The 17,594-nt window shown below is 33.4% G+C and overlaps 1 protein-coding gene across 1 annotated transcript; it reads left to right on the top strand.

The window, feature by feature from the left end:
• Positions 1-4,454: 4,454 nt before the first annotated feature.
• Positions 4,455-12,655, top strand: LOC141699987 (uncharacterized). The gene is made up of 11 exons (XM_074503768.1): positions 4,455-4,515; positions 5,788-5,844; positions 6,939-7,026; positions 7,453-7,602; positions 8,626-8,757; positions 9,105-9,243; positions 9,346-9,384; positions 9,475-9,549; positions 11,253-11,312; positions 11,906-11,970; positions 12,483-12,655. Exons 1-11 carry the CDS (start codon positions 4,455-4,457, stop codon positions 12,502-12,504), a joined length of 888 nt encoding a protein of 295 aa, XP_074359869.1. The 3' UTR covers positions 12,505-12,655.
• Positions 12,656-17,594: the final 4,939 nt, after the last annotated feature.

Genomic DNA, 17,594 nt, shown 5'->3' with positions numbered 1-17,594 from the left:
TCCTTAGAGAGATCTTTAATAGGGGAATCAATATTGAAGATAAAGAAGGAGCAAAACAAATGCAAGTTTTGAATGCACCTCCGTGGAAGAGGAAGTTGGATATGCCATTCGATTCTTTTGGGTTAGAAGAGCTAAAAATTTCTCAGGAGCGTTTGAACATCTATTGAAGAAGCTCCCACACTTGAGCTCAACCGACTACTAGATCACTTGAGTAATTCATTCTTAGGTGCACCCCTGTAAGGGGTTGGGATATATTTTTGATGATGTAGAGAGTGGCTGGTCGGTTCTTCCCATTCTTACAGATGTACCTCTCATGCACCACCGACAGTTGATAGGTTTGGTATTGGTGATGTGCAGTATAGAAGGTTGATCAGCGTATGGAGGCCATGCACGACATTCACCGTCATTTTGCTGCAGATTTGACACAGGATTTGGGCACTATTTTCGAGCCATTGGTATCGAGGTTGATGGCCACCTGATCCTCCACCGAGGAGGGTGATCTTTTCGACGATAGGTATGCCAGAAATCCTTTTATTTCCTTCAATGAGGATATTGAAAATTTTAGTTGGGGGTGATAATGTAAGGATTAGTGTGTGTGTCCTATAGTTCATATAGATTCATATTGCATGTTTAGTTGTAGTTCATTCATATTTTGAATGATTTTTCATTTAGGACATATTTGCTGCATTTTTATTCGTGTTATTATATGAGTCCATATAGTTGCATTTGCATGCATATAACATGATCCTTTAGGTTGAGCTATTTCTGATTGATTGCTTGATGTTGATGTGAGTGTAGTGATGACAAATAAAGGGATGTTTAAGTCCTAATGAATTGATTGCATGCCAGAAACAAATATTTTCACAAAGTCTTATAGGGTTGCTTTGGATCTAGATCATGATCATACTTGTTTGTTGTTGAGATTTAATCACTTGGTTATATTCAGAATTTTTGCTATTCTCGTAATGACAAAAAGAACACTGAATTTTTAAAATGGAGAAAATCTTGGATTTCATTGCTAGTTGTTGTAAGGCTAGACGTCAAATGGCTAGTAGCCGGCTCATATTTTTATGAGTAGTCTAGGGCTGAATGAGATGGACCGAAACACACTCATTCAGAAATTGTTGGAAAAAATAATAAATCTTGGATTTCATTGCTAGTTGTTGTAAGGCTAGACGTCAAATGGCTAGTAGCCGGCTCATATTTTTATGAGTAGTCTAGGGCTGAATGAGATGGAGCGAAACACACTCATTCAGAAATTGTTGGAAAAAAAAATTAAAAAGAAAGAAAAAAAGAAAAAAAAAGGTATGTGTTTATGCATAATTGATCAAGAGTGAGCTCTTTAAAACTCGAGTTATTAAGTTCTTAGGGAACTTTGTGCCTAGTGACCTAAGGCTTTTCATAGTCTGGGATCCGCTAACCTAACGCTCGCTACATGGGTATTATCGTATAAGTCTTTTGAGACCTCATTCATTGCACGGTCAAGTAAGCATCTTTGTTATGTGTTCAATAATAGCATGAATCCTTGTATAACTCTAGTAGAAAGGAGGTGTTGTGAGTCATTATGCGTTTAACGTCTATTCTAGTTATAAACTTGTGATTATTTTGATGAAAAATAAGTTATGGTTATTGATCTAGTATCGAAAGTATATCTATTAAGCATCCCACATACACACGTTTCTGGTTTGTGAGTTGGTTTGTAGGATTAATTCGAGCTCTATTTTGAGTCATTGTAATCTTAGAGACATTGGCTTATTCATTTGGTTATGGTTATTCTAAGGGGATCGATTGCATTATCATTTAGCTGCATTCATGTAGTTGCATTCATGCATTAGGTTTGTTTTGTAGCTTTGAGTCTGTTTATGCTTGAGGACAATCATCGATTCAAGTTTGGGGGTGTGATAAGTGGATTTTATATCTACTTGGAACGCTTCATTTCAGGCTTAAGTTGGTGTTTTGGACTTAAGTTGTTGGTATTTTTGATGTGTGTTTGTGTTTGTGCATTTCAGGTATTAGTTAAATGAAGAAAGAAGCTTTTTAAAGAAGTATGCTGAAAAGAGATCAGAATTGGAAGCCTAGTTCTCAAGTTGTATAGAATCTCGTTAGCTTCGCGTGGGCAGTTGAATCGCATAATTCTGACGAGTAGAACTCAAGATACGGCCAAAAGAAGAATTGTCAGAATTTTTCCGGAATGTCAGTGCGACCGCGCCAGAACCAGCGCGCCCGCGCCGCTGAAAACACTATTCCAGCGCGGTCGCGGCCGAAAACAGCGCTCACGCACCCGGTTTCTTCACCAAAATCCTGATTTTAGTCGAAATTGAAGATTTTGAGAGTTCTGGTCATCCTAGAGCCTATATATACCCATATAAAGACGTTTTTAACAACAACGAGATCTGAGAGAGCAATAAGAAGACCTAGAGAGCACGAGATGGCTATGGAGAAGAAGAATTTTGTTTTCTTTGATTTACGCGATACTTGGATGCTTGTTTTCGATTTGTCTTTGAACCCTAGTACTCTTATATTGTTTATTATCATACTTTCATTGGAACCCATGGTGATGATGAGTTCGATTATGAACTAATCGTTATCGTGGGGTTCTAACGGATTTACTTATGGATTTATATAGTTAATTTGTTTCAATATCTTGGTGTGTGGTGATTGATTGATATCCTAGTATTGGTTGTACTTATTCGTCTTATGTGCGTAGCTAACATATAAGATAACGTGTTAATCTCTATTGAAGCGACGGTGAATATAGAGGTTTAGAACTTGCCATGCTAGCATAGGTTCATGTATTATTGTTATGCATGATTCGTAGGTAATTTTAACCATCTTACTTGCCCTATATAATCACGATAGATAACTTGCGCATTGAACCATTATGTTTTCAATTCTTACAGACATATAAGGACTAAGCATAATTGGTGTCTATTCAACTTTTATCTCTTTTGTGGATGCTTGGTAGTAGGGTATTCGTACAACGAAAGTTGGCGTTTACTAGTTTCGTGTTATCTGATTAGTGTCAACACCGTCACATGCTAAGGTTAAGAACAATGACTTTGAATGAAGTAGTAATGAAGTTAGAATCTCATATTTATCTCATATAAGTAATTCAACCTCAATTCTCGTAGTTAATGCTATTTAGTATAATCTCTTAGTTTAATCAAAACCCAATTTGTTATTTATCTTAGCATTGAACGATAACCATACATTGTTGCATATGTGCATAAATTGAACTTAACCTAAAGTAGTCTCCGTGGGAACGAATCTGATTGGAACGCGTATACTTGCGTGTAATTTTAGCGAGTGTTTTCGCCCTAACAGACAACATCCCTTCTTGGTTTTGGACCTTTCAGGTCTATGATTGGAGGAAAATCCATTTGTCTCGCTGCAAGTGGAGGTCTTGGGGTTAGGTGCAACTCGAGATCGCACTTCAACCCTTGGATCTCCGCTTCATGAGCCCTAATCCTCTCCTCTACATCTTGGAGAATTGTCTCTTGAGTGCTCATGGGCTGTTGGTGGCCACTAGACATTGGCTCCTTACCAGCATGGCTCTTTCGTGGAGCGACCTCATCGTCCGATAATTCAGAGTCTCTAGAAGATTAGGCTCCAGAGAATTCTTGTTTCTCAGGGATGGGAGCCAAGTCACGAATGTATTGGGGCATCCGCCGTCCTTCACTCCGATTAGAGTGCCCACTTCCTCCAACGTCGGGGTATAGAGGCATCCCGTAAGGGTTGTTAGTGGTCACGATCGTGGAGTACTAATACCCAACGGGCTAAGGGTTTATAGGTGCATGTAGTTGCTGAAATTGGGGATTCATCCTTTGAGGAGCCGGGGGATTCGTCTCTTGTGGCTGAGCCTCAGATGCCCCTACAGGGATTCCTGCATGTGTATAGGCATAGGTTGAGTGCGGAGTTATCTCCACTATTTAGGCGATCGTCCGTGATGTGATAGGACCATCAACTCCATTGTTGTCTTTGCTCCGTGTTCATCATGGTTGTTGTTGTCTTCCCACAGACGGCGTCAAATGTTGTGGAATAAAAAGTAGGAAGCGTTAGTAATTAATACTAGGGTTTGTCAGTTTTGAGTTTTAATGGTTGTTCTCGTGTTTGAGACTGTCTGTCCTCAACATGCCTACGTATCTTGTATTGTAGAGAATCAAGCCAAAAACATAGTTTATGTTGAGAGGTAGAACCCTTTATATAGAGGAGTCTAGGGTTAGACGTGTGTTGGGGAACTAGGTGGACAAGTCTCAAACTTAAATGGTAATTAGGAATCATGCAAGGGAAGGAATTCCAGATCCTTCCTTGTACGAGTGTGTGTTTGTTTTGGACACATGTCTATACTCTTTTAGCCGTATTGGCCTATCCCATGAATAGCTCATGTTCGTGGATCTTGAACGACCTCTGCTGATGGGGCTTATGACTAATTCGGCCGTTATTCTAATTCAACTATGAGCTTAAACGAGTCTCTTCTGCTTCTGTTGTTGGGGTTTGGACAAGAAAACCCAAAATGTAATTAATGTGACAATTAATGTATGTTTAGGATTTATTTCTATCCCTATCATATACTAAAATAAAATGAATGTTTTTACTATTAATCAAATACAAGTATCATGCCGCTACGCTTGGTGTATACTTTCTAAAAATTCCTTTTATTTATTTATTTGATTTCTTTCCCAATAATTTAAAAATAGACTTAAATTTTTAATTTAGTATTTAATTTAAATTTTATGGTGAATTTGCTATTATTTATTTTGAAATGATTTAAATACAGTGAAAGAATTGTGGCATTGATAGTATTAAGTAACTTAACCCCTTTAATTTGAAATTCATAAGCTAATGTACGCCATTCGACAAATTCTGATTATAAAAAATATTGAAAAGTTAATTTAAAAATTTTCAAACTTATCTTTTTAATCTTTTAAACATTTTGTGTTAAAAGGTTTGTAAAGAAAAAAAAGTTTTTCTTATATATTTTAATATTATTGATATATGTGTAGGATAGTGTTGAATGCAAGCTAAATTAGAAATTATATATTTTTGAGTAGCATTTTTGTTCATTTGGCATTATAAATATATTTATTTTTATTTTTTCAAATTTCTTTGCAAATGTAAATTTTACTTTTTGTTATTTGGGTAAATGTAAATTATAATAAAATATTATAAGAACAAATTTTATTAACGTACCGAAATGATGTAGCTCACCAACTACCAAAAGAATAATTTGGTTATCATACTTAAGTTATGACACAATTTATTAAATTTATTGTATAATAATTCTTAAATTAATAAAAAAGTATAATTTATTGCAAAATATAACTTTCATTTTTTTAGAATTGTAATAAATACTCTATAACTCAGTTTCAATATTTTAAATAAATATAATATTTAATGAAATTTGTGTCTTTAAAATTAATTTTATAATGATTATGCGGGTAAAATTTAGCAAGTTGCCATTAATAAAAAATTAATGAATCTTAATAGTTCAAATTTTTTAAAATATAACAAAATCCTCTTGGACAGATTTTAAAGGGGTGTGTGTGCTCAGTCCTCGATTGATAGAGCTAGTAGTATGTAAAGATGTATGTATATACACCACCACCACTCCTAAACTCACCATTTTTAACCATTCTTCTTGTCATTTATCCCCAATTTTCACTTTCATTTCACTTTTTCTAACCCTAATTTAAATAATTATCATCAGGTACTATTGCAATTACACTTCATCCTCTATCACACTACAATTATGTATTTATTTGATCTTTATTTCTTTAATTTTTGCAGGTTATCAGCGTCGTTATCCACTCGCGGTCCGTGCTTCAAGTTCTCCTCAAAATGGAGGTATATTGTGTATAAATAAATATACAAGTATGTGTGTGTTTTTGGGTATTATTGTATTATGTGGTTCTTTATTATGGCGTAGAATTTATTATTTGCTTGTTTGTAAGTAGAGTTAATGTGTGTGTTTACAGAAAGCAGTTAAGTTTAGTTTCTTATTTGAATGTAGTTGATTTGTGAGTGTGTGATAATTTTAATTGGGAAGGGAATCTAGGTGTACATAGTTTGATGGATATCTAGAGAAGAGATGTTGATCGCAATTTCCTTGGCATAGCAGGCTTTGTTTGTTTCCCGTAAATTGTTGTAGCGTAAAACATTTTGCTAGTTTTCATGTCCTAGTTTGCTTGGGAGTATTGTCAAAAAATTTGTGCAATTTGGATGAAAAAGAGTAAGAAAAGTTATTTGCTTGAATTATTTTATACACATTTCCTGCCTAATATTTTTTAAAGAGCACAATATTTACGCCAAAATAAATAAAGCTGTAATGTGTCACTGCATTTTTTCGTTGACCCCTTCCTTTCCAGTTGATGTCTTCCTCACATTAGACTATTTCTTACTCCCTCCATCCCTCCCATTTGTTTACATTTGGGTTGGGCAAAGAGGTTAAGAAAAATGATAAAATAGTAGAGGGAAGTTGAAAAGTGAATTAAGTTGTGGGACCGATCAATTTTTTATGAATAAAGTGGGTATAGTGGAGGTAAGTAGTGGATGTTGTTAATTTTTATATTATTAAAACTTTACTACTTTTGGAAAATTTTGAAATGTAAAGAATTGGATGGGACAACCCAAAAAGGAAATGTAACGATATGGTTGGGACAAAGGGAGTAGTTTGTTTCTCTTATGTCTGTAATATGAATTATGATGGCACAGAAGCTACATAAATTTGTATTTGAATTGCACTCTGTCAGAATGTCCAAGACATTTTATAGCGTTTTGTGTTACTGTTTTGTCCCCTAAATGAAGTGTCCGGCATTTGACACGGACAATCAGGGGGAAGTAAAGAGTCGGAGAAATGTAGTTTATTTATGGTATCTCCACATATACATATACATTTCTTGTTAAAAATAATAAATAGGCTTTGCAATACTTTTCTTCAGGTACATATGATCCGGAACTGAACTATGTGCTTCAGCTTGCAACAGGATCTGAGTTATATGAACTCAAACAAATTCTTTTCGGCAAGAGGTATGCTGATAAGATCTTTTGTGGACAAGTATAGAGCACCAAAATGTTTTTGCAGTAACTGAATAAGAAGTATCAGCAGTTACTTACCCATAATTAAACTGATGCACCAATTCTGCTTTTGTGAATCTCGAGAAGCCTTCTCTCGACAGGTTGTACTTAAGAAACTTTGAAGAAGCAAGGAAAGAGGCCTAAAATTAGATGATGTTTATAATGTGTTTGACTCAAACTGTAGATACTTACGGAGCTATTAGCTATTCTTAGCGAATGAGACAGTTCATATATTATTCCCCTTTCCCTCTTTGTAATTCCCCCTTTCTCTATAATTTACGTTTTCTAAATAGTATGCAAGTAGCTATCACAACACACAAATTGTCATCTTCAAATGTGTTGAAGCATAAATTTTGTTCAATTTGGCTATTTTCATAGCTACTTCAGTCCCTTGCTGAAGTCAATTGCAAGACCTAAGGACATTGACTATTTCATGGTTGAGCAAGATCCAGACGAGAGAGATGATTTTATTGAGATGCTTGAATCAAGATTCTTTTTCCTTGCTGCTGATGCACGTTCTACATTAAGGTTATTCATCTAATTTTGATAATTTTCTTCATATAGTAGCGCATAAACACGAATACTCTGTTACTTGGTTCTTGTGCTTCAAGAAGTTAATCAGTTTTTTTTCCAGAAAGAATTAATCAGTTTGATTGTTAGATTCTTTAAATGCTGTCATACTTCACAATCTCCTATTACTCTGAACATGAAGGTTATACATTATTGTTGTTCTTACAATGGATAGTGCTGAAACTAAAGTTATTGATATGTTAAGAAAGGTGCTTCCGTTTGACCTATATACGAAGTGTGAATTGGTATCTAAATTAACATTATGCGAGTTTGAATGGAGTACCAGATAGCCTTATCATGGTGATCGTTATATCTTTTTTCATGTTGTAGTATTGCACAAGGTTATCACGACGCCAAGTTGAGCCTTGACGCCCGAGTACCTTGGTGAAGACTAGTCGTAAAAAGTCGACAAAGTGTTCATTATACATATAATTACCAGATTTAATATATAATATAATTAACATGTCAGTTTCATAGTTTAAATCAAAAGTAATAGAATAATAAGTTCAAAATTAGCATAGGTACCGCATAATAACAGTAATATTCCAAATACCAAACATATCCAAGCAAATAAAAACATAAATGTGATAAATATCAAGTAAAGACATCTATCTTAATATCATTTGTTTCTTGTGTACTGTCATTTGGTTCATGGTACACCACTATTATGGTTATGAAGGCCCCAAGTCGAGGTTCGAGATTCTTGGGCGACCTTCATGTCAACTAGTCGAGATTATCGCGTCGACTAGTCGCTGACTAGTCGTCTTTGTGATAACATTGGTGTTGCACAGTATAGTATATACACGATATGCAGTTTCCCCAAACCCTCACTAGTTTTTACTTTTTAGTACTTCAAAAAAATTCAATTGTACTAATTTGTAACCTGCACCGACTCTGTCCCAATTAATACTTTTTCTTGTTTCTTATAGCAGAATTCCGTTTCTTTTTTCTCTGATTAAGTTGATATGAAACTCATGGTAGGGGTTGGAGGCCATCATATAGAAATGTTTTGCTGAGTGTACGAAAAAAGCTGAAAATACCTTGCTCAGCCAAATTGAAAACGGAAGACCTAGAAGTAGAGATTTTTCTTCATCTGCTGCAAGATTACTCTAGGTATTGTTATATATGTCAGTCATGGATTTTTCTAGATATTCTACTTGCTTTATGGTTCGTTTACAGATTGTTATCAGATGCTAGGGCCATTTATCGTTGAATATAATTCAGTAGATCTTTTAACATCAAAACACTCGTATAAATTCCGGATGCTTGTGTTGTGTGTGTAAGCGTGCCTGTGTGTGTGGGTCCCGCTTTTGAACTTCATTATATATGGTGAAATACCAGGATGAAAATGCTTGGAGGTCTTGTGATGTTTGGTTCTCTTGGCATGTTAATCATTTACTAAATTGCTTATATGTTGCTAATGACTTACTTGACAGTTGAGAATATATTTGTTGATGCAGTGATGAAGCAGGAAGAATAACCAAATCAATGACTCCTGATGGTCAGGGTAGTTTAGAACTTGGTCTCAGCCAATGGAAAATTCAAACTGTTTCTGCTTTAAGGGCTGGAGCTCTGGGTCTCCGTTCAGTGATTTTGAAGGTTTTTTAGTTTTAGTTCATTACTGTCCTCCATTGTCTTTCAGTGACTTGACTAGCATTTATCCCTTTTCATATATCAGCTTCTATTTTCTTTGTTTTTTAGGGTGGTGGAATTTTGACATTGGGGAAGCTATATAAGATGGTAAGAGTTTTTTTTTTTTTTTTGTGATTTGTTTTCGTGTTTATTATTGGCTGATTATTGCTACTTTAACCTAGTATTTTGGTCTATTAGTTAGCAAGGGGGTTATCTGGAAAATTGTTTTTGGAAGCTGCAAACTATCACATAAAGAACGAAGTTATCAGGAAGGTATTCCACTTATTAATTCGTTAACTTATTTGGATGGAGGGTTCTGAGGGGCTGGGTTGGGTCGGGAGGGGTTCATATCTCTCAACCCTCATTTGGCAAAAAAATAAAACGAGAGGGTTTGGTTTTGAGAGGCTGGTAAGGGGTTGGTGAGAGGTTCTGCTTCAATGGAAAAGCATATGGATTTCAACACCCCAAATCGGGTGTAGTGAGTTGGCTGAGCGAATATGAATAATGGGGTCCACTGCAGTAATTTGTTTCTTTGCTAGATATGAATGTCAAATTTACTTATTTTGTTTCTTATGCTTTGTTGGATGATTGATTTTTTTCTTTTATTAAAAAAAACTGTATGATTGAAAAACAAAGATTCAAATACAAAATAATTTTGAAAAATGAGTTTTTAATATTAAATTTATAGTATTAATAAAATTACTTGATTTGTTTTGAAAAATTTAAAACTAATAGTTACCACCACCAAAATTATATAATATTCCAATTTATATATATTTTAAATTAATTTAATTTTTGAATTCTAATTACTTTTGCTAGATTAAAAAATATTTATTACAACATTTACATATCCCAACCCTTCCTAAATCTCTCTTGCTCAACCCTTAAATCCAAACAAGACAAGGGCTCAAGCCATCTCAACCCAACCTAGCCTAACCCAACCCAACCATTACCTCCTTAACCCCCTATCCAAACAAGCCTAAGTGAATGTAAATGAATAACGTGTTTTGCATGTTTTTTTTTTGCAATCTTTACTAACAGCGTACAACGTTCTGTATCTATTCTTGAATCTTGACTTTGCCATACAAGTTCTACATGTACAACATATTCATTTAAATATTTAATTGAAATAACCAAGTTTCTTTATTCCTTTTTTAATTATTAAAAGTTAGTTTTTTTTTTCATGTAGATGTATTAGTGGAAATCTGGGTCTGCATTTTGCATATTGTGCTAGTTATACTGATACAAATGGACTAATAATTAGTGTGTGAAGAACCTTACATCATACCCTTTTACGCATCTAAAGATAATTTTGGTAGGTAAATTGCTCTACTGTAGGTTGTAGAAAAAAATCATTTTTATCTGGTCCATTATTAATTTGGTGCTGCATTTTTATCAGGGCCTTGATTAAACATTACCAGATAACTTCCACGTAAAAGGAGAACGTACTGAAACCGAGAGTATTGATAATAAGTATGGAAAGTGAGGCGTTATTTGATGGCAAAAGCAAATTTTTCTCGACAGCTGTAGTAATAATAGCTTGACCAATCCAGAAATAACAAAAGAAGTCTTTTATGTGGTAAATTGGTTGATATTCTGATTAAAAATATCCTTAACAATTGCATGGTCATACAAAGTATATTATTCTTCCTCCTACCCTGTTTCTTAAAATCCAAACCTAACAGCCTCTACAACCTTAAATGATATTATTGTGTTTGGTATGTTGATTCTGCTATCCAATGATAAAACATGATATTTCGCGATACGACTTAATAAAAAAAGTTAACTTTTAATTTTATTTTGTTCACTTTCACTAAAGTTCAATGCTGGTTATATGAAAGATTTAATTTTTACATAATACTGGTACTTTGTTTAAAAATATGTTATATTCAAGTTAGGCTCTTTGTTACTAATTTATCACTATTTAGTTCTTTTTGTAGCATGTAATATGTTTCATCTACTCTCGCATGTTTTAGGGGGGACACTTGGCCACCGTAAACTTGGAGTCAAGAGTGGCATTGCTTGCAGCAAAACAGGTAGCATTACTGTAAATATTTCATGTTATTATTCCTTTCAATATTATTACAGAAAACAATAATTATTTTTGATGAATAGAATTGTGAGATCATAGTTTCTAATACCAAGCATTTGCTTACACCACTTTCAAACCTCTAGTAAAGAGAATATATAACACAGAAATGATCTGGTTGTATGTGTACATGACTTTATACGTTCGGCATACCAGAACAAGATTCAAGGCAAGATCAAGGAGGTAAGTGGGAAGTTGAACAAAAATGAAGAAGTGCAAATTTAGTATTATAGAAGTTTGTAAGAAAAATAAGTTTGACTTCTTATTATTGGGTTTGAACTCGAATTTGGATTTCTAGGAACAAAAGAGAGGAGGGAGTTGAAATTAAGTACATTTTTCCTAAAAGGAGAACAAATCGAATTGCATATTCTCCTAATCTCATTCACTTCTACCAAATACAACACAATAATGTACAATTATACTCATTATACAATATATATGCAAATAACCCTAATATATGTATCATGATACATATTAATATAATAGGAATCATATTGATTCATTTCTATTCAAATTACACATACTGCTCATTGTGGACAGGGTGTAAAAGGTGCTGCATCACGGTACATTGGACTTAGGAGCATGATGACTTTGTTCGGACCAATGTATTGTCTCTTATCAGCTACAGTTTCATTTATGCATTTCTTTTCCTAGAAATTTTCTTACTTTTATCTTCTTGTCTGATACAACTTTACTTTTAAGGTTTGGTTGCTTTCTAATCTTGTCAGCATCTGAACAATGAATTTTTTCGGTATATTTCATTAGCAATGCAATTTGGACCCTACCATGCCTCCGGTATCCTGGTAGCTTAGTGAGAAAATATAAGGTTGTAGGAGCCATCTTTGTGCTCTTAAGAGCCAAAAATTTACGTTTTTTTCACATCATCCTAGCGTCACATATTTATTGGCCAGAAATTCTCTTCTCTTACTATTCTGGTCAAAGATGAAACATAGCAAAATTTATCATGTGATTAGCTACCAACTATACAATGAAGAAAACTTCATTTGAAATAACTAGATAAATCTGGTTACTTTTCACAAAGACGAAATTAGCACCCAGTTTAGCAATTGCCGGAGGAGGCAATAAACACCACTCACCAGTTTCCTGATCATTCCAGACAGCGAAAAGAGGGTGGTTAGAAGATGTAATCTATTGTATACGATTTCTGATTGGTATTCAGGTTTGATTTTTATACTTCATTCAAGTCTTTCCGTGGAAGTTTCTGTAGCACCTTTCTTAGTTATTTAGTTTGCAAGTATCATTATCGTACTGTATTAATCTAGGTTAGGTCCTGTACAAATTTGTTCATCAAATGATAACATTGCTTTTCTTTAGTCTGGTACCCTGGTGATGATTTCTGACCAGTTTGCTTGTTTGGGCCCATCTTAGGCTGTGGGGGTACTTTGTTGGCAGATGTTGTCATTCAGATGCTTGGAACAGATTATGCTAGAATCCTCCGAGCAATATATGCAATTGCACAGGTAATTGTCATTATTATGCATGCTTAGATACAATTTTTTTACCATGAATAAATTATCATGTTTCTTTGTTGAGTTAGAAAACCAACTATTTGATACCTAATGATAGCTGATGGCACTGGTCCATGAATCTGTGCATTGGTACCTCTTATATCACCTTTTGCCCGAAATTTAAACGGGTTCCAAAACTGAGCTATATACATTGCTTCAGATTCGGATTGCACGTACATATCAATTGCCATCTGATATCAGCTGATCTCTCCTCCAAAGTTTGTCCCTGTTTATTAGCTTCAAACTAGCTTCAAACGGGTTTAAGCTTTGATAACACCAAAGGTGTTCTTCAAACGTAAATCTCGATCTTGTGATTTATCATGGTCTTATCCATTTTAGCCAGTTTTTTATCAGTGCTGGACTCTTTACAGTTCTTCATATCATATCAAGTAATTATCTTTTGTAGACATATTGTATAGTCTAGTTACATGTATATGTAGATTACTCGTGTAGAGTGGTTTGGGTGCTAATGTACTGTCCTTCCCCCAATTAATGACAAAAGTTATAGAACTTTTCTAAACAATCCCGCTTAAGCATGTGCTGTTGTTCAAAGCTAAGTTGGTTATGTTTGCAAGTAGAGAACAAAAGAGAATAGAGAGATGATAATCTGTTTTTCATTTTCTTTTTATATCATATACATATATATATATATATATATATATATAGTCAAATGCTCAAATACAAACCAATATTAGAATACTCCAAACTAAATAATCTTTTTCCCCCACGTTTTTAATTTGACTTTTCCGGTTAGTCGGTTAACTATTTTTTAAAAATAATTTCACCGTATTTTTCTTCATCTCTTACTCATCAATTTGTATAGAATATTTGCTATATTCTAATGACAAATCAGTATTTAATCTTACCCGAATCAGTAAGCTAAAATTAATACTATCCGTGAGACTCTATATACCCTCTATCTATTAATATAGAGTAAAACTATATATAATACAAACTAAATTAAAATATATAGTTTTACTCTAATACAAATTAAATTAAAATACAAGCTACAAACTCTACTCCACCCAATTTAAATATACTCTCCCGTACACAACTCCACCTAATTCCCTCCATTTTTAATTTATTTTTTCCTATCAATTGATGAACTTTTTTTAAAATTTAACTTCACTGAATTTTTCTACATCCTCCAACAATCGGTATGAATATCATATTTGATATATTTCGACGATAAATCACTAATTATGCCTATGAGAATCATTAAAGTCTGTTGGTTACTAGAATTGTACTGATTTCAGATTACTGATTCAGGTAAGATTAAATCCTGATTTATTGTCAGAATATAGCAAATATTTTATGCAAATTGATGAGTGAGAGATGAAGAAAAATACGGTGAAATTATTTTTAAAAAATGGTTAATCGAGTAACGGGAAAAGTCAAATTAAAAACGAAGGGAAAAATATATACATGCACATGGAGGAGAGAGAAAGTGAATTAAACATGTTATTTAATTTGTAGTTTGTATTCTAATATTGGTTTCTAGTTGAGCACTTCCCTATATATAGGGTAATGATCAAATACAAATTAAAATTAAAATAAAAACTAGGAATCAATCTAAACTATTAGATCTACCTAATCTTATGGTCCCCCTAATAACCCCACTAAACTATTATGCACCCTCCCACGTCCAATTTCAGCTTTCCTCTCCGTTTTTAATTTAATTTTTCCCGTCAAATTGTAAGTTTTTTTTAAAATCCGATTTGACTGTATTTTTCTACATCTCTCAACGATCGATTTGTATACCATATGTGTTATATTTCGAATTATTTTTTCTTAAAAAAAATATTTGGTTTCTAGTTTCTGTTCTAAATTGGTTTTCCATTGGAGTAGCCCCCTATATATATGTATAGCTAGATTATATCCTATTGTGTAGTGCAGAGTTATTTTTAACTTTGTTATGTTTTTTATTTCGTATATATAGGGTGACAATTTATGGAGGGCTACCTTAAGATTCCTATAGAATCATTATTTAAAAAATATAAATAAATAATTTTTTTTATTTTTTTATCATATATAGTTATAAGTTTTAATTATCAAATTAAAAACGAAGTTGTACAATTTTTTAATTTAAAAAATTATTAAAATTTGATGAAATAGTTTAAAGTGATTATGTAGTAAAATCACAATAAAATTATACTTATAAAAAATTATTGCACAATAGAATTAATTTATTTATTTTTTCAAATTTCAATTGTTAAAGTTTTTATTACATTTAAATATAATTATCGTTCTACATTAGCAACAAATTTGATGAAATTCTATAATAAAATCAAGGGTTTTCCATGTAATAATATATAAGAATAGAGTAAAGGCATATACATATATATGTTATTGCTCCATGAAAAATAAATAACCCTTCTATATAAATAACAATAAAAAACATAATTTCATTATTATAAAAAAGTATAAAAGATTCTATATACTTATGTTAGAAAATTACAATTTTGTCTTTTATGTTGGAAAATTATAAAAATACCTGTTAGGAATATGTTGTGTACTTGATAATAACTTGAACAAAATACATAGTAGATTTTAGTTAAGTGAATTTGTAGTTTTCAACGGATGATCATTTTCAACATTCGTTGAAAGAGTAGTTTATGTAACAATAAGACTAGTAGCACATTTCTGCATATTTGGATAGTTTAGTGAACTAGATGTTGTAGATTGTCCAAGTTATGTTAACTATTAGATTGATATGCAAGATAGGATGGTTAATTGTAAATATTAGATGTCTTGTAATCTTGTGTAAATGAAAGATAGTTAACTGCCAAAAAGGCAGTCTCAACGGATGATTTACAAAGTTTCAACGGATCATCAACATAAGTCTCAACGGATGATCAGACAAAGTTTCAACGAATGATCAACCTGAGTTTCAACGGATGATCAGACTAAGTTCTAACGGATGTTCAAATTCAAAAGAGAAGTTGATAGTGACTTGACAGTCACATGCGTTGATTGTCTGCAAATAGAATATGGCGGCCTGTTTGAAGGTTTTAGAAAACAAAGAGGCATTTCCATTTCCATGCTAAACAGATGATATTCAAAGATGCTGGAAAGAGAAGTGTAGAAGCATGAAGTTAGACTAGATATAGTTTGTCTTATTTTCTTATCTTATTGTCATGTAACTTGGTGATATATAAACCAAGGGTAGCAAGTTGAACTGTAATCGATTCAATCCAAGTTAGCAAGAAAAATTAGAGAAATAGATAAAGCAAAATTTGTAAAGAATTTCTTTGTAGTTCTTGTACTTCAACTTGTAAGCAGCTGTGTACTATTAGTATCATAGAGTTCTCTACTTAATATATATCTCTGGTGGAAAAGTTCAATCCACCAAAAAGTTTTTAAAACTTGTATTTAATTGCTTTATGATTTAATTTCTATTATATTCTCATTCCGCACTATTGCAAATCAAACGCAGTTATTTATTTGTAGAAGAACAGTTCTTGAAATTGAAAAGAAGTAAGAATTACATTCAACCCCCTTCTGTAATTCTTGTTTAGATTGTTTGGGAATAACAGTTGGTATCGGAGCAAACTCTTGAAGAACAAAGAGTTTAAAGATCACAACAACTAACAAGATGAACTGAAAAGATTTTGGAGTAAATATTCCATTTCTGGACAAAGACAACTATCACCATCGGAAGGTGAAGATGCACCTGCATCTCCTATCTCAAGATGAAGCATATGTGGACTGCATTGAGAAAGGTCCACATGTCCCTATGAGAGCTGCTACAGGAAATGAAGCATCAGTCCCAAAGCCACAAGCAGAATGGTCTGATCCAGATAAAGAACAAGTTCAAAAGGATAAAAAAAGGCCATGGACATTCTGTTTAATGGTGTTGACAGTGACATGTTTGACAACATCATAAACTGCAAAAATGCTAAGGATGTCTGGGATACAATTCAAGTTATATGTGATGGAACTGAGCAAGTAAGGGGGAACAAAATGCAACTCTTGATTCAACAATATGAGCATTTCCATAGTGAAGAAGGTGAGTCACTCACTGACATTTTAGTAGATTCCAAAAACTACTGAATGCTCTAAAACTGCATGGAAGGGTCTATCAAACAAAAGACTTAAACCTCAAATTCCTTAAATCTCTGCCAAAGTAATGGAAACCAATGACAGTCTCATTAAGAAATTCTCAAGATTACAAGGATTTCACCTTGGATAGACTGTATGGTATCCTAAAAACCTATGAGCTTGAAATAGAGCAAGATGAGAAGATGGAGAAAGGAAGAAAGAAGGGAGGGTCCATTGCATTAGTTGTTGAGCAAGAAAAGGAGAAGGATATAAAGGTTATAGTTGTTGATTCTGCACCAAACCCTAGAGCTTGTGAAGGCAAGGGACCAGAGCTAGTAGCTGAACATGAAGACCATCTTAGTCAAGATGACATGGATGACATAGACGAGCATCTTGCTTTTCTATCCAATAGATTTGCCAAGCTCAAATTCAAGAAGAATTTTGGAGCAGCTAAGTCAAACAGAAATATGGTTGATAAGTTTAAATTCAAGTGTTTCAAGTATGGCTTGGCAGGTCATTTTGCTAGTGAGTGCAGAAAGCCTGATTCTGGTAAACAAAAATTTGAGCCTGTTAATTATAAGCAGAAATACTTTGAGTTGCTCAAGCAAAAGGAAAGGGCTTTCATTACACAAGAAAATGACTGGGATGCAGATGGATTG

Source organism: Apium graveolens, unplaced genomic scaffold (genome assembly GCF_009905375.1).
Source record: "Apium graveolens cultivar Ventura unplaced genomic scaffold, ASM990537v1 ctg1613, whole genome shotgun sequence".
Taxonomy (NCBI): Eukaryota; Viridiplantae; Streptophyta; class Magnoliopsida; order Apiales; family Apiaceae; genus Apium; species Apium graveolens.
Note: the sequence above shows the minus strand (reverse complement) of the source record. Positions and strands in the feature narration are given on the sequence as shown.

What these genes read in the sequence shown, in the direction of transcription:
- LOC141699987 (XM_074503768.1), top strand. Translation starts at nt 4,455, where the DNA reads ATGAGCTTAAACGAGTCTCTTCTGCTTCTGTTGTTGGGGTTTGGACAA. An exon ending in CAAATTCTTTTCGGCAAGAG is followed by an intron (nt 7,027 to 7,452) that starts GTATGCTGATAA and finishes CTATTTTCATAG; the next exon opens with CTACTTCAGTCCCTTGCTGA. An exon ending in CTGCTGCAAGATTACTCTAG is followed by an intron (nt 8,758 to 9,104) that starts GTATTGTTATAT and finishes TTGTTGATGCAG; the next exon opens with TGATGAAGCAGGAAGAATAA.